The 27,417-nt window shown below is 42.5% G+C and overlaps 1 protein-coding gene across 1 annotated transcript in view; it reads left to right on the top strand.

The window, feature by feature from the left end:
- sptbn5 (spectrin, beta, non-erythrocytic 5) overlaps window positions 1-27,145 on the top strand; it is a 138,417-nt gene extending 111,272 nt beyond the window's left edge. Inside the window, exons 74-81 of the mRNA XM_034233828.1 lie at window positions 3,176-3,283; window positions 5,645-6,481; window positions 6,563-6,631; window positions 7,166-7,249; window positions 10,031-10,122; window positions 10,696-10,812; window positions 22,777-22,970; window positions 26,868-27,145. Of these exons, the coding sequence (XP_034089719.1) occupies window positions 3,176-3,283; window positions 5,645-6,481; window positions 6,563-6,631; window positions 7,166-7,249; window positions 10,031-10,122; window positions 10,696-10,812; window positions 22,777-22,970; window positions 26,868-26,977 (1,611 nt within the window). The 3' untranslated portion in view covers window positions 26,978-27,145. The remainder of the gene's footprint in view (window positions 1-3,175; window positions 3,284-5,644; window positions 6,482-6,562; window positions 6,632-7,165; window positions 7,250-10,030; window positions 10,123-10,695; window positions 10,813-22,776; window positions 22,971-26,867) is intronic.
- Window positions 27,146-27,417: the final 272 nt, after the last annotated feature.

The raw sequence follows: 27,417 nt of genomic DNA, 5'->3' as shown, positions 1-27,417 counted from the left end.
TGAAGTCTTGACCTTTGTGCTGACCCCCACCACAGATCCACTGGCCCTTCAGCATTGAAGTCTTGACCTCTGTGCTGACCCCCACCACAGATCCACTGGCCCTTCAGCATTGAAGTCTTGACCTTTGTGCTGACCCCCACCACAGATCCACTGGCCCTTCAGCATTGAAGTCTTGACCTCTGTGCTGACCCCCACCACAGATCCACTGGCCCTTCAGCATTGAAGTCTTGACCTCTGTGCTGACCCCCACCACAGATCCACTGGCCCTTCAGCATTGAAGTCTTGACCTTTGTGCTGACCCCCACCACAGATCCACTGGCCCTTCAGCATTGAAGTCTTGACCTCTGTGCTGACCCCCCCCCCCAGATCCACTGGCCCTTCAGCATTGAAGTCTTGACCTCTGTGCTGACCCCCACCACAGATCCACTGGCCCTTCAGCATTGAAGTCTTGACCTCTGTGCTGACCCCCACCACAGATCCACTGGCCCTTCAGCATTGAAGTCTTGACCTTTGTGCTGACCCCCACCACAGATCCACTGGCCCTTCAGCATTGAAGTATTGACCTTTGTGCTGACCCCCACCACAGATCCACTGGCCCTTCAGCATTGAAGTATTGACCTCTGTGCTGACCCCCACCACAGATCCACTGGCCCTTCAGCATTGAAGTCTTGACCTCTGTGCTGACCCCCACCACAGATCCACTGGCCCTTCAGCATTGAAGTCTTGACCTCTGTGCTGACCCCCCACCACAGATCCACTGCCCCTTCAGCATTGAAGTCTTGACCTCTGTGCTGACCCCCACCACAGATCCACTGGCCCTTCAGCATTGAAGTCTTGACCTCTGTGCTGACCCCCACCACAGATCCACTGGCCCTTCAGCATTGAAGTCTTGACCTCTGTGCTGACCCCCACCACAGATCCACTGGCCCTTCAGCATTGAAGTCTTGACCTCTGTGCTGACCCCCACCACAGATCCACTGGCCCTTCAGCATTGAAGTCTTGACCTCTGTGCTGACCCCCACCACAGATCCACTGGCCCTTCAGCATTGAAGTCTTGACCTCTGTGCTGACCCCCACCACAGATCCACTGGCCCTTCAGCATTGAAGTATTGACCTTTGTGCTGACCCCCACCACAGATCCACTGGCCCTTCAGCATTGAAGTCTTGACCTCTGTGCTGACCCCCACCACAGATCCACTGGCCCTTCAGCATTGAAGTCTTGACCTCTGTGCTGACCCCCACCACAGCTCCACTGGCCCTTCAGCATTGAAGTCTTGACCTCTGTGCTGACCCCCACCACAGATCCACTGGCCCTTCAGCATTGAAGTCTTGACCTTTGTGCTGACCCCCACCACAGATCCACTGGCCCTTCAGCATTGAAGTATTGACCTTTGTGCTGACCCCCACTACAGATCCACTGGCCCTTCAGCATTGAAGTCTTGACCTCTGTGCTGACCCCCACCACAGATCCACTGGCCCTTCAGCATTGAAGTATTGACCTTTGTGCTGACCCCCACCACAGATCCACTGGCCCTTCTGCATTGAAGTATTGACCTCTGTGCTGACCCCCACCACAGATCCACTGGCCCTTCAGCATTGAAGTCTTGACCTCTGTGCTGACCCCCACCACAGATCCACTGGCCCTTCAGCATTGAAGTCTTGACCTTTGTGCTGACCCCCACCACAGATCCACTGGCCCTTCAGCATTGAAGTCTTGACCTCTGTGCTGACCCCCACCACAGATCCACTGGCCCTTCAGCATTGAAGTATTGACCTTTGTGCTGACCCCCACCACAGATCCACTGGCCCTTCAGCATTGAAGTCTTGACCTCTGTGCTGACCCCCACCACAGATCCACTGGCCCTTCAGCATTGAAGTCTTGACCTCTGTGCTGACCCCCACCACAGATCCACTGGCCCTTCAGCATTGAAGTCTTGACCTTTGTGCTGACCCCCACCACAGATCCACTGGCCCTTCAGCATTGAAGTCTTGACCTCTGTGCTGACCCCCACCACAGATCCACTGGCCCTTCGGCATTGAAGTCTTGGATTGGCCAGACTAATACATTTCTAATGTTAAATAAATGAAAACCATTCACAGTTAAGAATTAGATATTAATTATTAATGCTGTAAATTACCTTTAATATGTCTAACTATATTTAAAATGTGTTTTGTAAAACAAACACACGGCGCACCGTGCACGCGAGTAAACGTGCATGGCTTTCTGGCTCCGTAATCACACCAATGCACGTGCAACTTAAGTATCAGGTTCCGACTGGTCACAACAATAATTAAATATCACTCTTAATACAACAAATAATTAACATTTATCTATTTTGGGGTGCGCATTTAGCTGTTTGCTGTCCTTATTTCTTTATGTTAGAAACTGGTTGCCAAAGGCCAAGAAGTGGTTGACATTTTTTCTGAATGGTTGCCAATGGCAACCTGGCAACCGTTGCTGTCGAGCCCTGACACTTAATGTGCTTTTTTTTAGCCTGTTACTGTTTTCCAATTAACTTGAATCAGCTTTCCAATCAGCATACAAAACAATGACATTTAGAAACGCAACAAGAGAGCGAGACATCACCTCAGTGTGTGTGTGTGTGTGTGTGTGTGTGTGTGTGTGTGTGTGTGTGTGTGTGTGTGTGTGTGTGTGTGTGTGTGTGTGTGTGTGTGTGTGTGTGTGTGTGTGTGTGTGTGTGTGTGTGTGTGTGTGTGTGTGTGTGTGTGTGTGTGTGTGTGTGTCCAACATTAGCTCCTACTTATAGCATAGGCGCTAATCGACTCATAGTTCAGGGCATGTCACCAATTTTTGGAGGTGTCTACTAGACAACAAAATTACTCGATGTTTTTTAGAGGAAAATACTGTATGTTCTACTTAACACTAGGAAATGAGACCAGTTTATGGTGTAATAATACAGCTGTTATTTACAAACTGGAAAATGTGTCATTATCATCATTGTTCAATTAAATGATTGATAACAAAGTAAAAGTTGGAGAAAAATGTGTCAATACTTTTCAAATACAGCCAAAAAATTATATTAAACGTGTATTTATTATACCTGTAACAATATCTACAAAATGACACTGCAAACTATATTATAAGTGTGTTTTGTCTGCGATACACGTGCCATCAGATTTACTGAATCATGTCTGTTGTTTTATTTTCCTCCAGGACTCTGTGTCAGATGTGATGGAGCTGCTGAAGAGGCAGGAGGACCTGGAGGCCATGATTCAGGCTCAGAGCGAGCGTTTCAGCGCACTGCAGAAGAAGAAGACACAGGTGGGTTGGTAACTGTCTAGACTGAAACGCATTCACACCAGCCTTGTTGTATAGTCCGGTTGAATCAAACCCTGGTGCGTTTAGCCACTTGGTTCGTTTGGGTCGGTGTGAACGCAGTCCTCTGAAGTGAAATAAACAACCGGACTCTGGTCCGTCTAAAAGAGGTGGTCTCGGACCGCTTGCTAGTGAACTCAGGAGCGGTTCATCGCTGGTGTGAACGCAGTCCGCACCAAAACATAGGAAGCGTAGTATTTACGAGTCACAAGAACGCGGGTGTCTTCAAAATCGTCAGCGAAAGAGTGAAGCAGAATGAAGTGTTGAACAGTGTCGTGTAAAGTAATAACAACTATCAAACTAAAAATCAATCAATCAATCAATCAATGTTTATTTATATAGCCCAATATCACAAATGTTACATTTGTCTCAGTGGACTTTACAGTTTGTACAAAATATCAGTATGACAATACGACACCCTCTGTCCTTAGACCCTCTATCCTTAGACCCTCACATCGTACAAGGAAAAACTTCCGGAGAAAACCCACAGTTTAAAGGGAACATGGGAGAAACCTCAGGGAGAGCAACAGAGGAGGGATCCCTCTCCCAGGACGGACAGACGTGCAATAGATGCCGTGTGTAAATTGAAAAGATAATACATTTGCAACATAGGTAGTGTATAAAAACTATACACAAAAGTCAGAGCCACCTGCCGTCGGTGAAACCCCCTCCTGACTGCAGAACATCTCTCATTTCATTTCAAACCTTTATTTAATCAGATTGGTCCATTGAGATCATAGATCTCTTTTTCACATGAAACATAAAACAATAAAGGACATCATACATTATATTTACAGGATACATTTACATAGTTAGACATTTACAAGTGGCCATAGTATCAACAAGCATTTCATTTAGCCTAGCTTTAAAAACATGCAGAGGAATGAGATTGCTCAGTTTCAATTCTTGCTGAAGATTGTTCCAAGCAAGTGGAGCTGCTCACATAAAAGCTGTCTTACCTGAGACAGTCCTTGCTCTTGGCACATCTAACAATACTACATCATGCGATCTCAGACAATAGCTGCTTGCAACTCTCTGTGTTATCAGAGAGCAGATATAATACGGGAGTTTACCCAACAAAGCTTTATAAATAAACATGTACCAATGACTGAGCCTCTTTACAGTAAGTGATGGCAGACCTGCCTTGGCATATAGGGTACAGTGATGAGTAAGTGCTTTACAATCTGTGACAAATCTCAGTGCGCTGTGATAGGCGGTATCTAACTTGTTCAGGCAATAGGCAGGTGCATTCATATAGATCAAATCACCATAGTCCAGCACAGGTCAAAAGGTCACAGAGCCTTTTCCTGGCTTCAAGCGAGAAACAGGACTTGTTCCTGAAGAAGAAACCTAGTCTAACCCTCAGCTTTTTAAGCAGGTTATTGACATGAAGTTTAAAAGAAAGACAATCATCAAGCCAGATACCTGGGTATTTGTAGCGATGGCTGATATCTCTCATTAGCCGATATGTGTTATAATGTTTTGTATCGCACGTCTGATTATATAATCATATGCGCCGTCTGCTAGAGTCCATTGATATGCTCTCCAGATTAACAGCAGCATGAAAATAACCTGCGGAGGCTCCGGTAGAAATGGCCGGGATTTGCGTTGTTACCCCCTTAATGTCTGACCAATGGTTGAACAGCATTTCCGAGCACATGACTTGTGTTTAAAGTTTAAAGTCCGTTTGAATTTTGCCGTGTGGACGCAAACCGAACCTTCTGAAAAATGAAATACTGTAAAAACTGTCGTCTGGTGCGCAGCTGAGAAGCGGACTATTAGGTGTGAATGCGACCTAAGAGAGGCAAACATCTATTTTACATTTTCTCTTAAGTATGTTTTTGTTTTGAAATGTAATGCCAAATATATTAATGCGTCTGCTCTGTGAAATACAATTATACATTCTTCTAAACATCTTTGTTTTGGATTGTTTTTCTGCTCTTAAAGGTCTCCTATAATGTAAAATGCACTTTTTGATACACATAAATGTGTCCCCGGTGTGTCATAAAATAAAACCCTCTCTCTTTTCCTCCGTACCCACATGTCTAAAAACGGGGGTTCAACGGAGCTGATCCAGATTTGCTGCAGTCATGACGTAATATAGGAAATGTTGGCTGGCAGAAACGTCGTTCTTTTTATTTTTTATAAGGCTACGGACCCAGAATCAGCACTTTAGTAACAGGGCTGAAATAGAGGGATATGAGGCATGGCTAGAATGGGTCATCTGTTTGGTATTTTGATCAAAACACTTCATAGACATGTTTTTTAAATATATCTGATACCTTTAAATGTCCCCTTTCTCCTCAGAGGGAGAAGAGACTTTATGGAAACGAGAACACGGACCTTGAAGACAGAAAACCTGCAGCCAGAGTTTCGTCTCTGAGGAGTAAACCGTCCGATCCAAAGACCCCTCGGACCTCCAGAGACATCGTGCGGCGAGTCAGCAGCGGCACGAGGACGGACAGAAACATCAGATCTCCGGTACAAGACAAAAAAACCAGCGTCAAAACCTCTGCTAGTCCTCCACCCAGTCCACCTCCCCACCGTGACACCAGGAGATACTCCAGCAGGAGGACATGGGAGGTGGAGCAAGAAGAAGCTCCTCCTCCAACTCCGACTGTAAGGACATGGAGGAGTCGGAGCAGCCAATCACCTGACTCCTCTTCTCCAAAACCTCCTTCTCCCTCCTCCCCTCAAAGCTCTGTCTCTTCGACATCTCCCGAGGAAGAACGTCGAAACAGTTTCAAACCTCCTCCGGCTCCAAAGCCCAGGATCTCCTCGGAAGACCGGACATTTGGACTTCCCTCTGAAAAGCTTGCTACACCACCTGACTCGCCTCCACCAATCAGAGGGCTTGTTGCTCCAACTCAACCTCCACCTCCTCCTCCTCCAGTCGCAGAAACACCTTCTTCCCCTGATTCGTCACCATCTCCAACGAGGAAAGAGCTCCAAAGCGAGCCAGATCCTCCTGATTCTCCGTCTAGTGCAACTCCACCTGACTCCCCGACTCCTCCACCAATCACAGAGGAGGAAACCGAATCAGCTGACCTCTCACCTCCAATGAGAGAGCTTCCTCCGTCTCCTCCACAACGTCAGAGGAAGTTAGAGGAACTACCAGAGGAGGAACACGTCTCCACACAGGAGGTAAGACTTTAATCATTAACTGGCATATTGATATGGAAAGCTGATTGGTCGACACTCCTCTCACAACTGTGGTGTTGCTAGGTGACAGCAGAGCGGCCAATCAGAATGGAGGGAATGCTGGAGATCAAACTGAAACAAGGAGGAAACAAGGTGAGAAGCTTCTGACGTCAGACAGGTGTGTTTAGACTGAAACTGTCTCTTTGCAAAGTGTGATGGTTTGATATTCTATTTTCTTTTTAATTACAAACGCATACAAACAGTATGATGACATGGCAATAATATTATACAATACACTAATTAGGGCTGCACGATTTGGGACAAATAGCTAATTGCAATTATTATGACTGCAATTACGATCTGATTCGCCATATCAGATCATTTTTTAAACATTAGTCACATGATTATTATATATAAAATATATATTTAAATGATTGTGGTGTGAGGATCTGTACCCAAAGGGATTTATTAGGAAGTCCAAAGACTTAATTCTTAGTTTATCCCTATTTGAATATTGCTCTGGTCCATACAGAAAGAAAAAGCAATTGGTCAAAAAGACAACCTAATAATTAGAATTTCTGAATGGATCCTTTCCTAATTTACCGCAATTTATTACCTACATACCTTAAGTGTCCTTGTGTCTGACAGGTGAGTTTTCTCTCCCTCTGATTGGCTGTTGCTCTGCAGGGTCTGGATCACTGGGAGGAAGTGTTTGCTGTTCTGGAAGAAGAGACGCTGAGTCTGTTTAACGACAGAGCCGCTGCTGCAGAGGTATGTTTACTATTGTTTAAAGGTCACCTATCATGCTATTTGTAGGCAATCGCACAGGTCTCAGATATATACAAATTAGGGCTGTCAATTAAAAAAAAATTAACACCACTAATTATTTTAACGCGATTAACGCATGTGTATTTTTTGTCCTCGGCCGCCCCGTAGTTTCAGAGCGATCGAGTTTAAAACACCGTCTACAAGCTGATGCTGACAGCCCCGCTCCTGCCGCCCGCTTGTGGCAGACCACACTTCCACGCTCACCGGCAGGCACCGACTGGCTGTTGGGAGGACCGGGAGGGTGTGTGTATGTGTGGCCCGAGCGAGCGAGAGAGAGACCTTACGTGCATTGTTGTTGTTAGCATCTGGTGCTAGCTAGCTGCGCTAACGGATATAAGGAGCTGTTTCAATGAAAACAGAGGAGCGACATTTCGCCACAACTGCGCCGAGCACTTGACTTTATGCAGGAAGCCAGACAGTGGGGCATTGTACGAGAAGTCAGCACACTCAGCACGGATAGTGGCAACATGGTTGCAGCGTCCAGGCAGCTCCCGTTCGAGCATATACCTTGAGTTGCACACACACACACACACACACACACACACACACACACACACACACACACACACACACACACACACACCACACACACACACACACACACACACACACACACACACACACACACACACACACACACACACACACACACACACACAGGTTGTTGTGTTTAATATTCATGAGAATATTTGTCATTGTTCAAATGATAATAAACATTAGCATAAAGCATATATGTCCACTCATATGTTGATAAGAGTATTAAAAACTTGAAAAATATTCCTCTAAGGTACATTTAGAACAGATAAAAAATGTGCTAACTATTTTAATCGACTGACAGCCCTAATACAAATATATAAAAAACATGTGTATGAAGTGTTTTGCTCCAACACCAAACAGATCACCCATTCTAGCCATGTCTCATATATATCTCGACTAACTTTTTTCACCATCCTCCCGGAACCGTCCCGAAATACAATCTAAGCCGTCCCGAAATTAATGTGGACCGTCCCGAATTTAAAATATTAGTTTTTCTACATTATCATTAGTTAAAATCATTCAAAGTGACCTTTCACATAAATACAACATCATACAAATCATTAGATGATAATTCATCAAAGTTTTTATTTGAGTAAATCATTCAATCACAGAAACAAAGGCCAAATATATTTAAATAAACACACAAACGAGAAAATTACTCTAATATTGAATCCAATCAAGTCCCATCCAATTAACAAACAAATCCAAAACTCTGTCCTGAAGACAGAACCCAGAGTAACCGCTAACCAGGATGACAGTCTGTAACACAGTCAGGAGACCTTACAAACGGCCCCGCCCCCTCGCACACAGACGGGAGAGAGAGATCTCGCCTGGATTGGAAAGCTCGAAAATACATCATAGACGCATGTTGTAGTCTTATTGCATATTACAAACGGAGTTGGCGAAACTAAAACTGCGATATAATGTGTATGTAGCAATAATACATATGACATATAGGCTATTTTTTAAATGTCTCCAGTACCAGAGATTTGGGTACGGAGGAAGAGAGAGGGTTTTATTTTCTGACGCTGCGTGAGTTCCCTGACACACCGGGGACACATATTGATGTATACAAGACATCACAAAGTGACTTTTGCATGATAGGTCCCCTTTAATGTGTGTCTGTATGTTTGTGCCATGTATTGAAGATGATCTCAAATTAATACGTTTTTAGCATACTTTTTAGTTATTTTTACAAATTCTTTATTGTAATTTTTCTTCCTCAGGGGGTCCGGGGTCTTAAAAAGTATCAAAAGTTGATAAATCAATTTAGCGAAAATGAAGGCTATTAAAAAGTATTAAAAGGCATTTTCCAAGGTATTACATTTTGTAGCTTGTTTTCAATAAGTATATAAATGGTCCAAAGAGGTTGTATTCTACAGTCTGCCTGAATGTAATCATGGCGTAGGTGTGTAGTGTGATTCTGTGTAGTTTATTGATGGCATCCCGTTGGATTGGACCTCATCTGAACAGGACATCGCACGCTCACTGCTTGATAGCGCGGAGGTCCGTTTACGCCGGTTGTTAAACAACATCGTTATGGGGAAATGCAAGTCTGCGTCCAAATGGTTGGAAGATAAGGAGGAAGGACAATCAATACTGTATATAGTCAATGTGAGGTAAAGTGTGTCGCCAAGGTAACCGGTTAGAACTCTAAGTGGAGATGAGGTCTTAAAATGTATGGGAAGGGTCTTAAATTTGACTTCAGGGTTCCTGCAGATACCCTACCTGTAAAAACTGTATAGAGTGTAAAACTGCGTGTGTACTACAGTATAATGCATGTGTTTAATCTCAGAGCACATTACAACAACTGAACACACACACACACACACACACACACACACACACACACACACACACACACACACACACACACACACACACACACACACAACTCCACCCCTCAAAAACTGCAGGCACTACTATTTATTTAGACATACTTATGGCTACTTTACTAATATATATTTAGATTGTAAGTGTACACATATTCTATTCTATTAAACTATGGATGTAAAACAGAGAAAAACTGAAAATGCACATAAGGATTTTGTTTAGAAAATGCAAAAAGCAAAAGGAGAGCATTAAATTCAATCACTTTTTTTCCCAGAAATGGTTTAACAACAGTCAGATAAAGGAGATCACACTTCCATATTGTCATGACTTAAACCCTGAGGTGTGTTTCCACAGATGGCCTCTAGGTGGCCTCCTATCAACATGAAAGGAGTCGTTTGCAGGGAGAACGCTTACTACCGGAGGAAGGAGAACACTTTCAAACTCATGTGAGTCAGCGGCACATCTACAAGATTTGTTCCGTGTTTTAAATGGGTTTAAAGTGAAAAAAATGTGTTTTTTTTACATTTGTTGAATTTACAAAAAGGTAATTATTCAAACATGTTTTATATAGCTATTCGTCCCTGTATTTTACTTTATTTTATCTGTATTTTACATTTAAATCACCATTTTGTCAATTGCATATGCAGTAATGTCATTGCGTTTGTTCAGCTGTACTCAATGGAAAGATTTCTTCTTATCAAGCTATACATACAACTTGATTAAAATGTTAATTAGATAGCTGCGTTATTCTACCCATAATCTAAAGTACAGTTGTCTGCTGCATCATTTCAAACACACCTCTCCAAAATTCAGACCAATTCATCTATATTTTAGAATTGAAAATGACGTTTAAACAAAATTAAAGTTAAGGGATAAATGTATCTGCAAATAATGTGTTCAGTGTTTAACTTGTGACATTTTCTTTCTCGTTTTTAACTGTGTGTGTGTGTGTTTGTGTTTGTGTGTGTGTGTGTGTGTGTGTGTGTGTGTGTGTGTGTGTGTGTGTGTGTGTGTTTCAGTCTGGAGGACAGCAGTCAGTTCCTGTTTGCAGCGTCGAGCAGAGACCTGCTGCTGCTCTGGGTGAAGAAGCTGCAAAACTGTCCAGAGTCTGACAACAGTGACTCTGACGACTCAGGGTAAACACACACACACACACACACACACACACACACACACACACACACACAACTTTTATTACCCACGTTTAATGTTGTTCTGCTGCTACACACTGTATATAACCTTATGTAGAGAGGAGTCATGATATCAAGCAAGTGTTTTTGATTATCTTCAAATGCAAGACTCAAGCTGTCTTCTCCATCTCTGCCTTTCACTCACACACACACACACACACACACACACACACACACACACACACACACCACACACACACACACACACACACACACAATCTGTCTCTCACACACACACACACACACACACACACACACACACACACACACACAATCTGTCTCTCTCACACACACACACACACACACACACACACAAACACACACACTGTACTTTTGTTTTCCCAATTGGAAAATGTTTCACCTTGAGCTAGGGCTGATTTAACTACTAATTTAACTCCTTTATTCATCTAAGGTAATAATTCAAATTAGTGCTGAGTGGTATTATATCATGCTTTGAGTAATTACATAACTAACATTTGTATAAGTACATTAGTGCGAGGGTCATGTCCTCGTACAGGTTGGATTTTACGTCATATTTAAAAGAGTAGAAGGAGATATAATACGTTTGTTTCATTGCTGCTCTTTGTAGACATGTTCAGGTGTATATCAGTATGTAGTGTCTCTACTTTAAAGAGTCCTCTCCTGCTGATGTTCAGGTGTATATCAGTATGTAGTGTCTCTACTTTAAAGAGTCCTCTCCTGCTGATGTTCAGGTGTATATCAGTATGTAGTGTCTCTACTTTAAAGAGTCCTCTCCTGCTGATGTTCAGGTGTATATCAGTATGTAGTGTCTCTACTTTAAAGAGTCCTCTCCTGCTGATGTTCAGGTGTATATCAGTATGTAGTGTCTCTACTTTAAAGAGTCCTCTCCTGCTGATGTTCAGGTGTATATCAGTAGGTAGCGTCTCTACTTTAAAGAGTCCTCTCCTGCTGATGCTCAGGTGTATATCAGTATGTAGTGTCTCTACTTTAAAGAGTCCTCTCCTGCTGATGTTCAGGTGTATATCAGTATGTAGTGTCTCTACTTTAAAGAGTCCTCTCCTGCTGATGTTCAGGTGTATATCAGTATGTAGTGTCTCTTACTTTAAAGAGTCCTCTCCTGCTGATGTTCAGGTGTATATCAGTATGTAGTGTCTCTACTTTAAAGAGTCCTCTCCTGCTGATGTTCAGGTGTATATCAGTATGTAGCGTCTCTACTTTAAAGAGTCCTCTCCTGCTGATGTTCAGGTGTATATCAGTATGTAGTGTCTCTACTTTAAAGAGTCCTCTCCTGCTGATGTCAGTGGTATATCAGTATGTAGTGTTTCTACTTTAAAGAGTCCTCTCCTGCTGATGTTCAGGTGTATATCAGTATGTAGATGTCTCTACTTTAAAGAGTCCTCTCCTGCTGATGTTCAGGTGTATATCAGTATGTAGTGTCCTCTACTTTAAAGAGTCCTCTCCTGCTGATGTTCAGGTGTATATCAGTATGTAGTGTCTCTACTTTAAAGAGTCCTCTCCTGCTGATGTTCAGGTGTATATCAGTATGTTGTGTCTCTACTTTAAAGAGTCCTCTCCTGCTGATGTTCAGGTGTATATCAGTATGTAGCGTCTCTACTTTAAAGAGTCCTCTCCTGCTGATGCTCAGGTGTATATCAGTATGTAGCGTCTCTACTTTAAAGAGTCCTCTCCTGCTGATGTTTCAGGTGTATATACAGTATGTAGTGTCTCTACTTTAAAGAGTCCTCTCCTGCTGATGCTCAGTGTGTATATCAGTATGTAGTGTTCTCTACTTTAAAGAGTCCTCTCCTGCTGATGTTCAGGTGTATATCAGTATGTAGTGTCTCTACTTTTAAAGAGTCCTCTCCTGCTGATGTTCAGGTGTATATCAGTATGTAGTGTATCTACTTTAAAGAGTCCTCTCCTGCTGATGTTCAGGTGTATATCAGTATGTAGTGTCTCTACTTTAAAGAGTCCTCTCCTGCTGATGTTCAGGTGTATATCAGTATGTAGTGTCTCTACTTTAAAGAGTCCTCTCCTGCTGATGTTCAGGTGTATATCAGTATGTAGTGTCTCTACTTTAAAGAGTCCTCTCCTGCTGATGTTCAGGTGTATATCAGTATGTAGCGTCTCTACTTTAAAGAGTCCTCTCCTGCTGATGCTCAGGTGTATATCAGTATGTAGTGTCTCTACTTTAAAGAGTCCTCTCCTGCTGATGTTCAGGTGTATATCAGTATGTAGTGTCTCTACTTTAAAGAGTCCTCTCCTGCTGATGTTCAGGTGTATATCAGTATGTAGTGTCTCTACTTTAAAGAGTCCTCTCCTGCTGATGTTCAGGTGTATATCAGTATGTAGTGTCTCTACTTTAAAGAGTCCTCCTCCTGCTGATGTTCAGGTGTATATCAGTATGTAGCGTCTCTACTTTAAAGAGTCCTCTCCTGCTGATGTTCAGGTGTATATCAGTATGTAGTGTCTCTACTTTAAAGAGTCCTCTCCTGCTGATGTTCAGGTGTATATCAGTATGTAGTGTTTCTACTTTAAAGAGTCCTCTCCTGCTGATGTTCAGGTGTATATCAGTATGTAGTGTCTCTACTTTAAAGAGTCCTCTCCTGCTGATGTTCAGGTGTATATCAGTATGTAGTGTCTCTACTTTAAAGAGTCCTCTCCTGCTGATGTTCAGGTGTATATCAGTATGTAGTGTCTCTACTTTAAAGAGTCCTCTCCTGCTGATGTTCAGGTGTATATCAGTATGTTGTGTCTCTACTTTAAAGAATCCTCTCCTGCTGATGTTCAGGTGTATATCAGTATGTAGCGTCTCTACTTTAAAGAGTCCTCTCCTGCTGATGCTCAGGTGTATATCAGTATGTAGTGTCTCTACTTTAAAGAGTCCTCTCCTGCTGATGTTCAGGTGTATATCAGTATGTAGTGTCTCTACTTTAAAGAGTCCTCTCCTGCTGATGCTCAGGTGTATATCAGTATGTAGTGTCTCTACTTTAAAGAGTCCTCTCCTGCTGATGTTCAGGTGTATATCAGTATGTAGTGTCTCTACTTTAAAGAGTCCTCTCCTGCTGATGTTCAGGTGTATATCAGTATGTAGTGTATCTACTTTAAAGAGTCCTCTCCTGCTGATGTTCAGGTGTATATCAGTATGTAGTGTCTCTACTTTAAAGAGTCCTCTCCTGCTGATGTTCAGGTGTATATCAGTATGTAGTGTCTCTACTTTAAAGAGTCCTCTCCTGCTGATGTTCAGGTGTATATCAGTATGTAGTGTCTCTACTTTAAAGAGTCCTCTCCTGCTGATGTGCAGGTGTATATCAGTATGTAGTATCTCTACTTTAAAGAGTCCTCTCCTGCTGATGTGCAGGTGTATATCAGCATGTAGTGTCTCTACTTTAAAGAGTCCTCTCCTGCTGATGTTCAGGTGTATATCAGCATGTAGTGTCTCTACTTTAAAGAGTCCTCTCCTGCTGATGTTCAGGTGTATATCAGCATGTAGTGTCTCTACTTTAAAGAGTCCTCTCCTGCTGATGTTCAGGTGTATATCAGTGTGTAGTATCTCTACTTTAAAGAGTCCTCTCCTGCTGATGTTCAGGTGTATATCAGTATGTAGTGTCTCTACTTTAAGAGTCCTCTCCTGCTGATGTTCAGGTGTATATCAGCATGTAATGTCTCTACTTTAAAGAGTCCTCTCCTGCTGATGTTCAGGTGTATATCAGTACGTAGTATCTCTACTTTAAAGAGTCCTCTCCTGCTGATGTTCTGGTGTATATCAGTATGTAGTGTCTCTACTTTAAAGAGTCCTCTCCTGCTGATGTTCAGAGTGTATATCAGCATGTAGTGTCTCTACTTTAAAGAGTCCTCTCCTGCTGATGTTCAGGTGTATATCAGCATGTAGTGTCTCTACTTTAAAGAGTCCTCTCCTGCTGATGTTCAGGTGTATATCAGTATGTAGTGTCTCTACTTTAAAGAGTCCTCTCCTGCTGAATGTTCAGGTGTATATCAGTATGTAGTGTCTCTACTTTAAAGAGTCCTCTCCTGCTGATGTTCAGGTGTATATCAGTATGTAGTGTCTCTACTTTAAAGAGTCCTCTCCTGCTGATGTTCAGGTGTATATCAGTATGTAGTGTCTCTACTTTAAAGAGTCCTCTCTGCTGATGTTCAGGTGTATATCAGTATGTAGTGTCTCTACTTTAAAGAGTCCTCTCCTGCTGATGTTCAGGTGTATATCAGTATGTAGTGTCTCTACTTTAAAGAGTCCTCTCCTGCTGATGTTCAGGTGTATATCAGTGATGTAGTGTCTCTACTTTAAAGAGTCCTCTCCTGCTGATGTTCAGGTGTATATCAGTATGTAGTGTCTCTACTTTAAAGAGTCCTCTCCTGCTGATGTTCAGGTGTATATCAGTATGTAGTGTCTCTACTTTAAAGAGTCCTCTCCTGCTGATGTTCAGGTGTATATCAGTATGTAGTGTCTCTACTTTAAAGAGTCCTCTCCTGCTGATGTTCAGGTGTATATCAGTATGTAGTGTCTCTACTTTAAAGAGTCCTCTCCTGCTGATGTTCAGGTGTATATCAGTATGTAGTGTCTCTACTTTAAAGAGTCCTCTCCTGCTGATGTTCAGGTGTATATCAGTACGTAGTGTCTCTACTTTAAAGAGTCCTCTCCTGCTGATGTTCAGGTGTATATCAGTACGTAGTGTCTCTACTTTAAAGAGTCCTCTCCTGCTGATGTTCAGGTGTATATCAGTATGTAGTGTCTCTACTTTAAAGAGTCCTCTCCTGCTGATGTTCAGGTGTATATCAGTATGTAGTGTCTCTACTTTAAAGAGTCCTCTCCTGCTGATGTTCAGGTGTATATCAGTATGTAGTGTCTCTACTTTAAAGAGTCCTCTCCTGCTGATGTTCAGGTGTATATCAGTACTGTAGTGTCTCTACTTTTAAAGAGTCCTCTCCTGCTGATGTTCAGGTGTATATCAGTATGTAGTGTCTCTACTTTAAAGAGTCCTCTCCTGCTGATGTTCAGGTGTATATCAGTATGTAGTGTCTCTACTTTAAAGAGTCCTCTCCTGCTGATGTTCAGGTGTATATCAGTACGTAGTGTCTCTACTTTAAAAGAGTCCTCTCCTGCTGATGTTCAGGTGTACATCAGTATGTAGTGTCTCTACTTTAAAGAGTCCTCTCTGCTGATGTTCAGGTGTACATCAGTACGTAGTGTCTCTACTTTAAAGAGTCCTCTCCTGCTGATGTTCAGGTGTATATCAGTATGTAGTGTCTCTACTTTAAAGAGTCCTCTCCTGCTGAGGTTCAGGTGTATATCAGTATGTAGTGTCTCTACTTTAAAGAGTCCTCCCTGCTGATGTTCAGGTTGTATATCCGTATGTAGTGTCTCTACTTTAAAGAGGTCCTCTCTGCTGATGTTCAGGTGTATATCAGTATGTAGTGTCTCTACTTTAAAGAGGTCCTCTCCTGCTGATGTTCAGGTGTATATCAGTATGTAGTGTCTCTACTTTAAAGAGTCCTCTCCTGCTGAATGTTCAGGTGTATATCAGTATGTAGTGTCTCTACTTTAAAGAGTCCTCTCCTGCTGATGTTCAGGTGTATATCAGTATGTAGTGTCTCTACTTTAAAGAGTCCTCTCCTGATGATGTTCAGGTGTATATCAGTATGTAGTGTCTCTACTTTAAAGAGTCCTCTCCTGCTGATGTTCAGGTGTATATCAGTATGTAGTGTCTCTACTTTAAAGAGTCCTCTCCTGCTGATGTTCAGGTGTATATCAGTAGTGTAGTGTCTCTACTTTAAAGAGTCCTCTCCTGCTGATGTTCAGGTGTATATCAGTATGTAGTGTCTCTACTTTAAAGAGTCCTCTCCTGCTGATGTTCAGGTGTATATCAGTATGTAGTGTCTCTACTTTAAAGAGTCCTCTCCTGCTGATGTTCAGGTGTATATCAGTATGTAGTGTCTCTACTTTAAAGAGTCCTCTCCTGCTGATGTTCAGGTGTATATCAGTATGTAGTGTCTCTACTTTAAAGAGTCCTCTCCTGCTGATGTTCAGGTGTATATCAGTATGTAGTGTATCTACTTTAAAGAGTCCTCTCCTGCTGATGTTCAGGTGTATATCAGTATGTAGTGTCTCTACTTTAAAGAGTCCTCTCCTGCTGATGTTCAGGTGTATATCAGTATGTAGTGTCTCTACTTTAAAGAGTCCTCTCCTGCTGATGTTCAGGTGTATATCAGTATGTAGTGTCTCTACTTTAAAGAGTCCTCTGCTGCTGAAGTTTCAGGTGTATATCAGTATGTAGTGTCTCTACTTTAAAGAGTCCTCTCCTGCTGATGTTCAGGTGTATATCAGTATGTAGTGTCTCTACTTTAAAGAGTCCTCTCCTGCTGATGTTCAGGTGTATATCAGTATGTAGTGTCTCTACTTTAAGAGTCCTCTCCTGCTGATGTTCAGGTGTATATCAGTATGTAGTGTCTCTAACTTTAAAGAGTCCTCTCCTGCTGATGTTCAGGTGTATATCAGTATGTAGTGTCTCTACTTTAAAGAGTCCTCTCCTGCTGATGTTCAGGTGTATATCAGTATGTAGTGTCTCTACTTTAAAGAGTCCTCTCCTGCTGATGTTCAGGTGTATATCAGTACGTAGTGTCTCTACTTTAAAGAGTCCTCTCCTGCTGATGTTCAGGTGTATATCAGTATGTAGTGTCTCTACTTTAAAGAGTCCTCTCCTGCTGATGTTCAGGTGTATATCAGTATGTAGTGTCTCTACTTTAAAGAGTCCTCTCCTGCTGATGTTCAGGTGTATATCAGTATGTAGTGTCTCTACTTTAAAGAGTCCTCTCCTGCTGATGTTCAGGTGTATATCAGTATGTAGTGTCTCTACTTTAAAGAGTCCTCTCCTGCTGATGTTCAGGTGTATATCAGTATGTAGTGTCTCTACTTTAAAGAGTCCTCTCCTGCTGATGTTCAGGTGTATATCAGTATGTAGTGTCTCTACTTTAAAGAGTCCTCTCCTGCTGATGTTCAGGTGTATCATCAGTATGTAGTGTCTCTACTTTAAAGAGTCCTCTCCTGCTGATGTTCAGGTGTATATCAGTATGTAGTGTCTCTACTTTAAAGAGTCCTCTCCTGCTGATGTTCAGGTGTATATCAGTATGTAGTGTCTCTACTTTAAAGAGTCCTCTCCTGCTGATGTTCAGGTGTATATCAGTATGTAGTGTCTCTACTTTAAAGAGTCCTCTCCTGCTGATGTTCAGGTGTATATCAGTATGTAGTGTCTCTACTTTAAAGAGTCCTCTCCTGCTGATGTTCAGGTGTATATCAGTATGTAGTGTCTCTACTTTAAAGAGTCCTCTCCTGCTGATGTTCAGGTGTATATCAGTATGTAGTGTCTCTACTTTAAAGAGTCCTCTCCTGCTGATGTTCAGGTGTATATCAGTATGTAGTGTCTCTACTTTAAAGAGTCCTCTCCTGCTGATGTTCAGGTGTATATCAGTATGTAGTGTCTCTACTTTAAAGAGTCCTCTCCTGCTGATGTTCAGGTGTATATCAGTATGTAGTGTCTCTACTTTAAAGAGTCCTCTCCTGCTGATGTTCAGGTGTATATCAGTATGTAGTGTCTCTACTTTAAAGAGTCCTCTCCTGCTGATGTTCAGGTGTATATCAGTATGTAGTGTCTCTACTTAAAGAGTCCTCTCCTGCTGATGTTCAGGTGTATATCAGTATGTAGTGTCTCTACTTTAAAGAGTCCTCTCCTGCTGATGTTCAGGTGTATATCAGTATGTAGTGTCTCTACTTTAAAGAGTCCTCTCCTGCTGATGTTCAGGTGTATATCAGTATGTAGTGTCTCTACTTTAAAGAGTCCTCTCCTGCTGATGTTCAGGTGTATATCAGTATGTAGTGTCTCTACTTTAAAGAGTCCTCTCCTGCTGATGTTCAGGTGTACATCAGTACGTAGTGTCTCTACTTTAAAGAGTCCTCTCCTGCTGATGTTCAGGTGTATATCAGTATGTAGTGTCTCTACTTTAAAGAGTCCTCTCCTGCTGATGTTCAGGTGTATATCAGTATGTAGTGTCTCTACTTTAAAGAGTCCTCTCCTGCTGATGTTCAGGTGTATATCAGTATGTAGTGAATCTACTTTAAAGAGTCCTCTCCTGCTGATGTTCAGGTGTACATCTATGTTATTCCACAAAGCTTCACTGCCAATTTAGGTATTTGATTTCTTGGATTCTACAATGTGATTTTGCTCAGTATTTTAAAAGCATTGAGGTTTAATTCATCCAATATGTTGTTTATTATTTCACTCTTGCTTTGATTAAATCAATCTCTTTTTATATTAATTTCACATCTCATAACTATTCTCTGAAATGAACACGGACACAAAAGCATGGCGTGACTAGTTTTGGAGTCACGCCGATCACACGTCAGTCTGAAGTGTTTGATGGAGTCTCAGAGTGAAATGCTTTCCTTCAAACTGCGTCAGGTAATTTGCCTTTCACATCTCACCTGTTCACACTGTTCGCTCTGTGGGGACATCGTGTGGGTGAGAGGCCAAAGAAATTCTTTCATTGCTGCCAGCAGGGATTTCTTTCCCTTTTAATGAGATACATTGACATGGAGAATCACATCCAGCGGGCACACAATGGTGTTAAAACACGCCGTGCCATTCCAGCTTTCAGGAAATGCATCTGGTTTAGTTTGCAGCATGGAGAGAGAAATGCTGCACAGGCAACTTGACTAAAGAAACCTTAAAATACATTCATAATTTGACTTCAGCAGGGGAGTTTTAGCAGGAGTTAGGAGCATCGACACAGTGTGTTACACTGGAAAGAATGCTGCCCCAAAATCAAGTTAAAAGAATAATGAAAACCAGCTGTTTCCACTTGAAATAAGTCCAAAAATCTGCTAATAGAACAAGTGAAATGTCGCTTGCTAAGATTCCTTGAAGATGGGATATTTAGATAAATCAGATCTTGTAATCAGCTGGAAGAAAATTCATTTTGAACTATATTAGACCAGAATCAGGACATTTTGTGTTACAAAATAATCGTTAATAAAAGTTTTTTTTATGTTAGTTGGTGATTTTCTAATAAATATATCAAAAAATATGTGTTTCATTTGAGATACAACTCAAAATAAGATGTTTTGACTGAACAAGATGATGCATTGTCTAAAAACAAGAGCCTATATCTCACTGCAGTGTCACTTCTGAAGTTATTGTGTCTTATATCAGGAGGAGAGACACATTCTGAGTAGATATCAGACTAAGAGCCAAGGCAGAACGTTTAAAAGTTAGCGCTGAGCTTCAGTCTGCAATGTTCAAAACAACAGATAAAGCCAGAAGTCTAGGTGTAGTCATGGACTCTGACCTGAGTTTCAACAGTCACATTAAAACAGTTACTAAATCAGCCTACTATCACCTAAAGAACATATCTAGGATTAAAAGACTAATGTCACAGCAGGATCTGGAAAAACTTGTCCATGCTTTTATCTTCAGTAGACTCGACTACTGCAATGGTGTCTTCACAGGTCTCACTAAAACATCTATTAGGAAGCTGCAGCTGATTCAGAACGCCGCTGCTCGAGTCCTCACTAACACTAAGAAAGTGGATCACATCACTCCTGTTCTGAAGTCTTTACACTGGCTTCCTGTGTGTCAAATAATAGATTTCTAAATACTGCTGCTGGTTTATAAACACTGAATGGTTTAGGCCCAAAATACATTTCTGACCTCCTGCTAAATTATGAACCATCCAGATCTCTCAGGTCTTCAGGGACTGGTCAGCTTTCTGTCCCCAGAGTCAGAACTAAACATGGAGTTTAAGCTAATAACTAATTTCCCCTTTTTTGTTCTAGCTCTGCCGAAACTAGCTTGGATCGCAGTTGGTATAACTTGTGATTATATCGATTAGGCACAGTATGGTGTTGCTATTAAACGTACAAAGCTAGATTGATTTGCAAGAAGGACTAATGGTAAATGGACTGCATTTATAAAGCACTTTATCCTGACTTCAATTCATACAGAGGCCAGGGCTGCCATGCAAGGTGCCACTTGTTCATGGAAGCTGATATTCAGACACCGTCATTAACTAGAGGTTAAGTATTTGTGGATAAATCGACTTGGGATTGAACTCATAACCTTCGGATTGAAAGACGCCTGCACTACCTCACAGCCACAGTTGTCTAATTTCATACTCTTCTCCAGAGAGACGTGGCTAATTGGTTCAACTTGGCATGGCTCTTGGACAGGGGCGGACTGGCCATTGGGAATACTGGGAGTTGCCTAAATCCTATCGGCCCACCTTTTTAAGTGTTCCGGTTGTGTATACAGTATACAGTATTGTAGCGAGCCCTGGGTTCAGGGGGAGGGGCTTGCATAGGGGAGGGGGGGGGGTTGGCAGGGAAACGGGGTTCAGGGGGAGTGGCTGCACCCGTAGGATAGAAAAGGGGGAAGTGACGTCTGACTCAGAGGTCGCGCGGCTGTGGAGAAGAACGTGTCGCCCACATTCTGTTACTGAGTGTAGGCTAGTTAGCTAGCAGGTTTATATTTTGGGTGCAGTCACTTTTGCCTCCACTTGCTGTTCAAATAAAAAGTAAATCTGTTTACAGTTCTGTTTCATGTGGGTGTTGAGAGATGTATCTATAGATTTAGTCCCTAATTTTGCTCTCAACGTGCACCAGATTGATGCTTTTAACTTCAACACTTAAAAATAAATCATGCATGCCCCCGGACCCCCCTAGAGGAGGTGAGGTCCACCACCTGCCCACACCCCCTGTCAAATTGTCCCACCCACATTGAGGATGCTTCCATGTTTTATTCCATGCGTCAAGTCAGGCAAATTGGGTCCAGATGTTATTGCATCAATGACCTGTTAACATTAAAATCACTAAATATATGCTGTAACTATTTTTGCTCCAGGCAACTCAAGGGCTGCTCAGGTAATGTGATTACTGTATGAATAATGGTCCAAAATAACATTAAATGCATAGGGTTTTTTGTCAAGTAACATACTTTCGTCGCCGGCCGGCCGATACATGCCGCACATTAAGTGTCTGTCAATTAATCCCCGGGCCACTTTTTCCCCCCAGTCCGCCCCTGCTCTTGGACACGAAAAACGATTCCTAGCAACAACAGTTCTTGTCGTGTACGGCGAAGAGTAGACATTTGTTACAGAATGTTGGGAAAATCCTGAATGTCCTCCTCCAACATGAGAGTAACTTGATGACAAAGGTATTCCAACTGTAGCTGTGAACATGACAGGATGTGTGATTACCTAGAAGAGCATCAGGACTGTTTGAGGCAGATGATAGCTATGTGATTAACATGATGATTCAGCCTCTATGGAGAGAGACATCAAGCATGCTCATTTCTGACGTGGAGCTAATCTGAAGTAAACATTGAAGACTGCTTTCTATTCCTCCATCTTGTGACTGTGTAATTCCCTCTCTTGATATCAGCATGTGAAGGACACTGTTCAGGAACTAGTTGATGCTCTGTATGTGATGACTACTTTCAGATTTTGAGAAAAGTCAGAATTTTGAGATTTTGAGAAATAATTTTGATAAGCTACTCTGCATGTGATGACTACTTCCTTTTTTGAGAGGATCACAAATACATGGATTCTGAGATTGAAGCTCAAGCCGGTGACGAGAACACAGAAGCAGATTGCAAAGTGACTTGAGCAGCCGATGCAATCTGCCATTGTTGTTTTTGCGACTGATATTTACGCCTTTTTCGCTGAGAATATTAAACGGTGGCGTACTGACGTGGCTCCTGAGGCTCTGTGCCGTGGAAAAACAAAGTGGTTCGCATTTTAATCACAAGTTGAACCAAGCAGAACGGAACAAGAACAGAACTGAGCTGTATTCGATAACGTTACCTCCCTAGCTAAAACGTTTTGGGTCCAAGGAAACACCTTTTAATAACTTTTGTTTTTCAGAAGAGCCTCTTCAGTCAACCTGAGTTTGGAGAAGTTAGCAGACGCTCAGGAGGATTCGTCTTCGAACAAACATCTGGACATAAGAGCTGAGAGCCTGGAGAGACAATCGTCCACGGAGAGCCAACCTCCTCCCAAACCCCCCCACATTTACTACGACAAACACCGCTACCCCGAGGAAGGGGAGGCCAGGACAGGTGAGGCCACACACCTGCTGTCTAACGACCCGTTATCATGAAAGGTCACCTATTGTGCAAAATCCACTTTCTCATGTCTCTTCTACATGAACATGTGTCCCCTCTTCTTCATGTCTCTTCTACATGAACATGTGTCCCCTCTTCTTCATGTCTCTTCTACATGAACATGTGTCCCCTCTTCTTCATGTCTCTTCTACATCAACATGTGTCCCCTCTTCTCCATGTCTCTTCTACATCAACATGTGTCCCCTCTTCTTCATGTCTCTTCTACATCAACATGTGTCCCCTCTTCTTCATGTCTCTTCTACATCAACATGTGTCCCCTCTTCTTCATGTCTCTTCTACATCAACATGTGTCCCCTCTTCTTCATGTCTCTTCTACATCAACATGTGTCCCCTCTTCTCCATCAACATGTGTCCCCTCTTCTTCATGTCTCTTCTACATAAACACGTGTCCCCTCTTCTTCATGTCTCTTCTACATCAACATGTGTCCCCTCTTCTTCATGTCTCTTCTACATCAACACGTGTCCCCTCTTCTTCATGTCTCTTCTACATCAACATGTGTCCCCTCTTCTTCATGTCTCTTCTACATCAACATGTGTCCCCTCTTCTCCATCAACATGTGTCCCCTCTTCTCCATGTCTCTTCTACATCAACATATGTCCCTTCTTCTTCCTGTCTCTTTTACATCAACATGTGTCCCCTCTTCCTCATGTCTCTTCTACATCAACATGTGTCCCCTCTTCTTCATGTCTCTTCTACATCAACATGTGTCCCCTATTCTTCATGTCTCTTCTTCATCAACATGTGTCCCCTCTTCTTCATGTCTCTTCTACATCAACATGTGTCCCCTCTTCTTCATGTCTCTTCTCCATCAACATGTGTCCCCTCTTCTCCATGTCTCTTCTACATCAACATGTGTCCCCTCTTCTTCATGTCTCTTCTACATCAACATGTGTCCCCTCTTCTTCATGTCTCTTTTACATCAACATGTGTCCCCTCTTCTCCATGTCTCTTCTACATCAACATGTGTCCCCTCTTCTTCATGTCTCTCTACGTCAACATGTGTCCCCTCTTCTTCATGTCTCTTCTACATCAACATGTGTCCCCTCTTCTTCATGTCTCTTCTACATCAACATGTGTCCCCTCTTCTTCATGTCTCTTTTACATCAACATGTGTCCCCTCTTCTCCATGTCTCTTCTACATCAACATGTGTCCCCTCTTCTTCATGTCTCTTCTACATCAACATGTGTCCCCTCTTCTCCATCAACATGTGTCGTCTCTTCTTCATGTCTCTTCTACATCAACATGTGTCCCCTCTTCTTCATGTCTCTTTTACATCAACATGTGTCCCCTCTTCTTCATGTCTCTTCTACATCAACATGTGTCCCCTCTTCTCCATGTCTCTTCTACATCAACATGTGTCCCCTCTTCTCCATGTCTCTTCTACATCAACATGTGTCCCCTCTTCTTCCTGTCTCTTTTACATCAACATGTGTCCCCTCTTCTTCATGTCTCTTCTACATCAACATGTGTCCCCTCTTCTCCATGTCTCTTCTACATCAACATGTGTCCCCTCTTCTCCATGTCTCTTCTACATCAACATGTGTCCCCTCTTCTTCATGTCTCTTTTACATCAACATGTGTCCCCTCTTCTCCATGTCTCTTCTACATCAACATGTGTCCCCTCTTCTCCATGTCTCTTCTACATCAACATGTGTCCCCTCTTCTTCATGTCTCTTCTACATCAACATGTGTCCCCTCTTCCTCATGTCTCTTCTACATCAACATGTGTCCCCTCTTCTTCATGTCTCTCTACGTCAACATGTGTCCCCTCTTCTTCCTGTCTCTTCTACATCAACATGTGTCCCCTCTTCTTCATGTCTCTTCTACATCAACATATGTCCCCTCTTCTTCCTGTCTCTTTTACATCAACATGTGTCCCCTCTTCTCCATGTCTCTTCTACATCAACATATGTCCCCTCTTCTTCCTGTCTCTTTTACATCAACATGTGTCCCCTCTTCTTCATGTCTCTTCTACATCAACATGTGTCCCCTCTTCTTCATGTCTCTTCTACATCAACATGTGTCGTCTCTTCTCCATGTCTCTTCTACATCAACATGTGTCGTCTCTTCTCCATGTCTCTTCTACATCAACATGTGTCGTCTCTTCTCCATGTCTCTTCTACATCAACATGTGTCCCCTCTTCTCCATGTCTCTTTTACATCAACATGTGTCCCCTCTTCTCCATGTCTCTTCTACATCAACATATGTCCCCTCTTCTTCCTGTCTCTTTTACATCAACATGTGTCCCCTCTTCTCCATGTCTCTTCTACATCAACATGTGTCCCCTCTTCTCCATGTCTCTTCTACATCAACATGTGTCCCCTCTTCTTCATGTCTCTTCTACATCAACATGTGTCCCCTCTTCTCCATGTCTCTTCTACATCAACATGTGTCCCCTCTTCTTCATGTCTCTTCTACATCAACATGTGTCGTCTCTTCTCCATGTCTCTTCTACATCAACATGTGTCCCCTCTTCTCCATGTCTCTTCTACATCAACATGTGTCCCCTCTTCTCCATCAACATGTGTCCCCTCTTCTCCATGTCTCTTCTACATCAACATGTGTCCCCTCTTCTTCATGTCTCTTCTACATCAACATGTGTCCCCTCTTCTCCATGTCTCTTCTACATCAACATGTGTCCCCTCTTCTTCATGTCTCTTCTACATCAACATGTGTCCCCTCTTCTTCATGTCTCTTCTACATCAACATGTGTCCCCTCTTCTTCATGTCTCTTCTACATCAACATGTGTCCCCTCTTCTCCATGTCTCTTCTACATCAACATGTGTCCCCTCTTCTTCATGTCTCTTCTACATCAACATGTGTCCCCTCTTCTTCATGTCTCTTCTACATCAACATGTGTCCCCTCTTCTCCATGTCTCTTCTACATCAACATGTGTCCCCTCTTCTTCATGTCTCTTCTACATCAACATGTGTCCCCTCTTCTCCATGTCTCTTCTACATCAACATGTGTCCCCTCTTCTTCATGTCTCTTCTACATCAACATGTGTCCCCTCTTCTTCATGTCTCTTCTACATCAACATGTGTCCCCTCTTCTTCATGTCTCCTCTACATCAACATGTGTCCCCTCTTCTTCATGTCTCTTCTACATCAACATGTGTCCCCTCTTCTTCATGTCTCTTCTACATCAACATGTGTCCCCTCTTCTTCATGTCTCTTCTACATCAACATGTGTCCCCTCTTCTTCATGTCTCTTCTACATCAACATGTGTCCCCATCTTCTTCATGTCTCTTCTACATCAACATGTGTCCCCTCTTCTTCATGTCTCTTCTACATCAACATGTGTCCCCTCTTCTTCATGTCTCTTCTACATCAACATGTGTCCCCTCTTCTTCATGTCTCTTCTACATCAACATGTGTCCCCTCTTCTCCATGTCTCTTCTACATCAACATGTGTCCCCTCTTCACATGTCTCTTCTACATCAACATGTGTCCCTTCTTCTTCATGTCTCTTCTACATCAACATGTGTCCCCTCTTCTCCATGTCTCTTCTACATCAACATGTGTCCCCTCTTCTTCATGTCTCTTCTACATCAACATGTGTCCCCTCTTCTTCATGTCTCTTCTACATCAACATGTGTCCCCTCTTCTTCATGTCTCTTCTACATCAACATGTGTCCCCTCTTCTTCATGTCTCTTCTACATCAACATGTGTTCCCTCTTCTTCATGTCTCTTCTACATCAACATGTGTCCCCTCTTCTTCATGTCTCTTCTACATCAACATGTGTCCCCTCTTCTTCATGTCTCTTCTACATCAACATGTGTCCCCTCTTCTTCATGTCTCTTCTATTTGTTTCCCCACTATAGATAAAGACAGTCATCAAACCCTGCCTGTGACCCCCCGGCTGACAGAGGACAACACGAGCAGAGACAAGTCCAAGAAGAGCGTCTTCAGGAAGTTTTTCACTAAGAAGTAGAACTTTATATTGACTCAGGTGACAGTGCAGGTGACAAAGACTTTGATATTGAAATTATAAAAGCCTTGATGGATGCCAAGTAGAAGTGTTTGTACTTTAAAAGTTATTTCCGATTGAAGTGCCTCACAGAAAAAGAGAGAAACCTCCAAACTAATGATAATAAAGTTATAATAAATGAACTCAGTTGAGCGTACCCTGGAAGAGTCCCGTAGAAAGTAGGTTTGTGAAGTTCCTTCCACTAAAGGAAGACCAAGAGATGCACTTGAAAGCTCAGAAGTCAAGAAGAAAGCATTTTAACATATTATATCTTAACTCAAAGTCAATTGCTCACTTCTTCCCAGATTAATAGGCGCTTTCACACCGCAGTACTTTTCCCACAAAGGTTCATCAGAACTCTTTAGTTCTCATGAACTAAGTACAGATCGCGTTCACACCGGAAT

Source organism: Gymnodraco acuticeps, unplaced genomic scaffold (assembly GCF_902827175.1).
Source record: "Gymnodraco acuticeps unplaced genomic scaffold, fGymAcu1.1, whole genome shotgun sequence".
NCBI classification, from domain to species: domain Eukaryota; kingdom Metazoa; phylum Chordata; class Actinopteri; order Perciformes; family Bathydraconidae; genus Gymnodraco; species Gymnodraco acuticeps.
The sequence above is the reverse complement of the archived record's forward strand: the minus strand, read 5'-3'. Positions and strand labels throughout refer to the sequence as shown.